The sequence below is a fragment of the Astatotilapia calliptera genome, chromosome 18 (genome assembly GCF_964374335.1).
Source record: "Astatotilapia calliptera chromosome 18, fAstCal68.1, whole genome shotgun sequence".
Classification (NCBI taxonomy): Eukaryota; Metazoa; Chordata; class Actinopteri; order Cichliformes; family Cichlidae; genus Astatotilapia; species Astatotilapia calliptera.
This window is the reverse complement of record NC_137439.1, coordinates 21,786,148-21,792,147: the sequence shown is the minus strand read 5'-3', so window position 1 is coordinate 21,792,147 and position 6,000 is coordinate 21,786,148. Positions and strand designations below refer to the sequence as shown.

The 6,000-nt window shown below is 36.5% G+C and overlaps 1 protein-coding gene across 1 annotated transcript; it reads right to left on the bottom strand.

Moving 5' to 3' along the window:
- Positions 1-1,446: 1,446 nt before the first annotated feature.
- Positions 1,447-2,449, bottom strand: LOC113011060 (C-C motif chemokine 20-like). The gene is made up of 4 exons (XM_026150426.2): positions 2,296-2,449; positions 2,095-2,203; positions 1,926-2,000; positions 1,447-1,838 (listed from the first exon to the last, which is right to left on the bottom strand). The coding sequence occupies exons 1-4, from the start codon at positions 2,363-2,365 to the stop codon at positions 1,799-1,801; spliced, it is 294 nt and encodes a 97-aa protein (XP_026006211.1). The 5' UTR covers positions 2,366-2,449; the 3' UTR covers positions 1,447-1,798.
- Positions 2,450-6,000: the final 3,551 nt, after the last annotated feature.

Here is a 6,000-nt window from a genome sequence, read left to right as displayed (position 1 = left end):
TTCCCCAGTGAAACAAAGAGGAACTGCTTGGATCATTGTTGGATCAAAACAATGGTAGCGTTTGCAATCATTGGTATGATTATGGAATGACAGCATTGTTCAAATTTTACAGTAAAGTTCAGAAAATCTCCTGTGTAACTGTTTTTAACTGTTTTTCTATTTCTGTGTTCTGTATATCATCATATTGGTGTGTTTGTACTGTACAGCACTGATGTTATTATGTTTGAGCAATTCAGTTTAAGTGAATAGTCCATTTTTTTCAAGGCTATTTCTACTCAACGTTCATCCTATGAAGCGTTCCTCATGTTCTAAAAGATCAAATCCAGAGTACTTGTTGGTCTGACCCGAGTCAAACTTAAGTTGGCATAAAAAAATCCTCTGTTTATGGCCTCTCTCGACATAAACAGATGTGTCCAAATTTTAATTATGGCTTCAAAACATGCCATGTTTCTGTGATAACAGGCCATCAGGAGACATAAAATGATAAAAAGAATGTGGGATTATAGATGTGAGCAGATTCTTCAGTGGAGAGAAAAGCAAAGCGGAGAAAATGAGAGATACCGATTTAATTGTACCGCTTCCTCTGACTGATAGGGGACTGCGGCAGGTGTTTTTAACGGGTCTTTTTGTTTTGATCTGTGATACTAACGACATTAACGGTGTCTGCTTTCGACTCAGTCTGCTCTTTTACTTGTTGGATGAATGTGTAAAACGCTTGACTATGGCATCATAAGACTTTAAAAAATACAGAAATAACAGAAATAACATTGTCTGCATATCAATAAGAGAGAGTTTGGGGTTTTGTTTGTTTGGGGATTTTTTGGCACTTTGTTTCCATTTTTTGAGACTGTGTGACTGTCAGTCCATGTATTTCTTATTATATCTATCTTATTTTATCATGATAAATAGAGAGCATAATAAAATATATCATCTGTAATATGCCCTTATCTCATATCTGCTACATGTAGATTGCTTTTTTCTGAGTGAACCTTGCTTCCAAGCAAGGAAAGTTTGTTTTTTTTATTTGGCGGAGACGTGATGGATGAATGCCCATCGAATTCTGTGCTTTTATATCGACTTAGACTATGGGAAATTTGTGTAAATTACTTTAAAAATGTCCATTTGTGGTGCCGTGTGGCCAAAAAAATGTGGATGCCTTGTTTAAACATTTAAATCACCGCATTTACAATAAGTTAGAATTCTGCATTCTCAGTTTGTGATAATGTAATTAGAATATGATGAGAAATACTTTCTTTATCACAAAAGTTGGGAAGCTACTGTGTTACAGCAGCTGATTAAATAGAAAAAATACAAAAAAGTGATGCAATCAAAGTGTGATGGAAAAAGGAGATTGAATAAATATATATACATATAGTCAAAGTTAAAATTATTTCTGGTGTACACAGCCTAACGATAAAAAATTAAACAGCACACAAGAACAAGTTGTTTTAGACTTGGAACAGGTACTCATTTTATTTGAATGATTAGATGAAACTACAAAACCATTAATAAAACAAATGACTCTTTTTATAAATTATTTTATAAACATATAAAAGCAAAAAATAAGATTTACAAAGACGATAAAGACATAATATGATACAAGCTCTTACAACTGAGCTGAGATATGCATTGCTGAACACCACATTCGCCATTTACAGCAGGCTCTTCAAGCTGGAGTTAACTGGATTTAAAAACAGTGATGCATTGCTGGTTGCTGGCTGCAGGCTGCAGAGCTCACATAGAAAACAGTCTGCTGTAGCTGGCATCCTTAAAAAGCTCAGACGATCCTCTATTTCTGCTACAGTGAGTTGTTCTGGTGGATCTTCTGCGCTTTATTCCTAAAATGATGATAGATGGAGTTACTTCTCTTGCTGTTTGTTTCAAATCAGAACATTTGTTCATTATTTTCTTTCTAAAAATCTCACCTTAAACGATCAACAGCGTCCATCACCCACTTCAGAGCTGGATTGGCGCATGCTTTCCCCTTCTTTGTGTGGAAACTGCATTAAAACAAAGCAATATGTAAATATTTATACACCCACGGTAATCATTGAAGCTGTCTTTAACCTTTAAAATGATTTTAGTGACGCTCACATGATGGCATCAATGGGACACATCTCCTTAATAGTCTGGACTGAGTACCCCTTAATTTCAAGATCTCGTAATCGGCCTGTCATATATCTTCGACAGCAGTAACGATAGCCTGTGAAAAAGGAAAGAAAATATATAATAATAAATAATAGTAATAAATAATTAAAATTAAAGATGAAAAACAGAAAGGCAGCAAGTACATACCGTCAGAACTGTTCGCAGTCAGACAAATAGTGAGTGCGATCACCATCGCCATGGCTTTGATTGTCACCATGTCTTTGTTTCAGTTGACAACAGTGATTCTGATGATAAAGTTGTCTCGCCTATCTTCAAGTGGAGTGAAAGGGGGTGCACTGTTGAGGAGCTTCATTTATACCTCAGCTCTGACCACATCAGTGGTGCTAGACTGTCACGAAAACCCCCCTAATTTTTTTTATTTATAGAACCCAAAATTCTGTCCAACCAAGAGTGGAAACGTTTAAATGGTAAAACCTTACATAAAACCACTACAAGGAAAAAAAAAACCCCTTCTAATTAAAAAGTACTTTCTATAAAATAAGCGATCAATTAAACTTGTTACAACTTTGCTTGTATTTAGGGTAGGGCACAATAATTATGCATCATATTATATATTGTATTTATACAAAGAAATTTGTAAAGTACAAAATTATTAAAACTGTCACGTAAAAAAGAGTGTGGTTAAAAAGTATTGCTCGCTGAACTGAATTGAAATAAAAGCAAAATACAGAAGCTTTTTGAAAAAGCTCTTTATATTATTCAGTGCTCATTGTGTCATATGTTGGCCAAATATAAACTAGAAGTTGTAATTATAGGAAAACTGAAAAGAGACATATTAGGTCACACATGTTAGACATGTGACCAGTGTGACCTGCATCAACACACCCTGATAAGACAGAGCCAGCCGTGCAACATGGGACGTTTTATAAAGCGTCATTCCTCTTTGTGACTCTTGACATAAACTTAAAAGAGACATAAAAATAATTATATATATATATTTATAGATAGATATAAAGTATGTGACATTTAGATACAAGTGGAGATAAGAGTTTAAAGAGGATGAAAGCTTCACTGAAGACCTCCGTGCTCTGACTTCACGTGGGCCGCTACAAGTGGGTTGCTTTGAGGTTGGATGTTCTTTTCTAGGTCAGAGGAACTTATTTTATACCCAAGACCCATGCAACAACGGTAAAGCTTTGCATCTGGAGCACTGAAATAGGTCATGATGCACTTATTGTAAGTGTAATTGCTTATCATGAAGTTTCCAACAAAACCACATCACCAAGTTCCTGCAGTTCGCAATCTCATAGTCAAACATCATTGAAAACTATATATCTATCTTTCTAATGCTTTTACTTTACTTATAATATTCTCAATAATGATATCGTTAGATAAGATATATTCATCACCCCCCCAAAAGAGGCGATTACTGCGTTACTTACAGAAGCCAAAACATTAAAAATAATATTATTAAAATTCAATAAAATAAATGTGATATCACAATAGAAAATGGATGGGGAAACTGAAATAAAAATCAATAAAACAAACTCATTTAAACAGAAAATACAGAAAAGTAAATATATTTTTGATTTTTCAAGACCATCTTAATTCAACAAAATTCGGTGAGAGAGTTTGCTGTCAGTGTAAATGTCCCTCCTGTTCCCCAGATGAAAGAGTCCCTCGAATAAGATAAGATGAGCTGAGATGAGACAACATAAGATAAGAAGAGATGAGACTGAGATGAGAAGAGATAACATAACATAACATTACATAAGATGAGATGAGATAAGATAAACTGTTTAATTAAACAGAAAATACAGAAATGTGACAGCCATACAGAATTATACAGAATGGGACTTTGCTTTATTATTAAACTGTACAGCTAGCACTGTATCTTGTTGAATCCATTCCATGACAAATTAACGCACTTCTGAATGCAAAAGTGGATCCAAACCGGTACTACAAAAGAGAACAGTGCGATGTCTGTCACAGCAGGAGATGATCAAGTGTAACTAATGACATTGTTTGCTTTCTAACCATATTCGAGTAAGACATGGCAATACATCAACAGTAAAGACTTTGAAATTAGAAAACAAGCACTGAGAACTTTCAGTGAAGGTCAACAGCTAAGATGAAAACAGCTTGCGGTTATACTTACAGATAGAAGCCCATGTCTTGTGCACATGGGCTTCTGATGTTATCCGTCTAGCAGTAACATCAACAGGATGTTTAGTACATCATGCTCCATCTTCTCGATTAGATTTAACTTATTTACAGTGATGACCTAGCTGGATATTGTACAGTAGACTAGCAAAATTACTTTAGAAATATTATGACAGAACATCTTCTAAAATTTGCAGCATTATTATTATTTTTTTTTTGGGGGGGGGGGGGGGGGGGGGGGTTGTATTGCATTGTTACATTACAAAGCCAACCGAATCACATCCTCTGCAAAAAAAAAAAAAAATTGAGATCAGGAATGATCTTCGGCCTCTTCAACAGTTGCATAGGGAGTGAATGGTTTGTAGCAAAGGGCCACACACCACATACCACCGAAGCATACACAAACCGAACCACATGTAGTCTGGTTGGGCAAAACTCCCACGCACCTTCAAATATCTTTGGTAGGATAAAGAGTTGGTCCACTGTTGCACGACCAGGACGAAACCTGCATTGTTCCTCCTGTATCTGAAGTTCAACCACAGAGTCACTTTCTTTTTCAGTACCCTGGCATAGACCTTCCCAGGGAAACCGTGGAGTGTGACCCCTCTGTATTTTGAGCATACCTTCTAGTCCCCCTTCTTAAAGATGAGAACCAATCCAGTCTGCCAATCCAGAGGCACCGCCCCAGATCTCTATGCAATGTTGCAGAGGTGTATCAACTAACGGCCCTACAGTATCCAGAGCCTTCAGGAACTCAAGGCAAACCATGTCCACCCCAAGGGTCCTGCTACCAAAGAGATGTCTAACTGCCTCAGTGACCTCGCCAAACTCCAAGAAAATGGGGATGGAGGAGGGGACTTTTGTACCATGCAGTAGTGGAGTACAACATACAGTTCTGGCTACGTGATTAAATGTTTTAACACAAGTTGAATAACAAACATACAGGGCTGGACTGGGACAAAAAATCGACCCGGGCATTTTGACTAGAGACCGGCCCACCAGGTATTATAGGAAAAACCATAAAGCCTTTGAATGAAAACAAACGCTGTTGTCACAGTGATGTACAGTGTCTTGTTGGTATATATGCATCAGTCTAATAAACTTAAACCTACACCATCCTCCCTATTCTGGTATTCTAAACAGTACCCGAAAGTAGACTGCTTGGTGTTAACCTCCTGAACTGTCTACAACACATGGTGAAAACCTGAAATTAAGACAGAGAAGACTAGAGGTGAGACATGATCATTACTGATTACTGATGACAGATTTAGATATATTTTCATAAACCATTCATTTGCCACATCAATAAACAGCATGGCAGGGCAAAATATTTTTTCTAACATGGCAACCTTTAAAAAGTGAAAGGAGATAAAAAGACAGGTGAGAAAGAATAAAACTTAATTGACTTTTTGATGGCATTTTACACACAGTACTGATACAGTATCTAGAAAATGTGGGAAAATACTGGCATCATATACAGTACTTAGCTACTTCTGAAGAAATTATGATGGGACCCTAAAAAAAATGCTATGTACAATAATGGATATCTATACATTTTACATCAGATGAAAACGTTTGTTGTAAGATTCAGATAATTATTTGGTAAAAGCGAGACATTTTAAATGAGAAAAAGAAAGAAAAGTATTTCCTTGTGCACACCTCTCCCTGTTAATGCCCTACCTGGGCCCCAGGCAAAACTTTGCTAGATCCACCCCTGTACAGTTACCA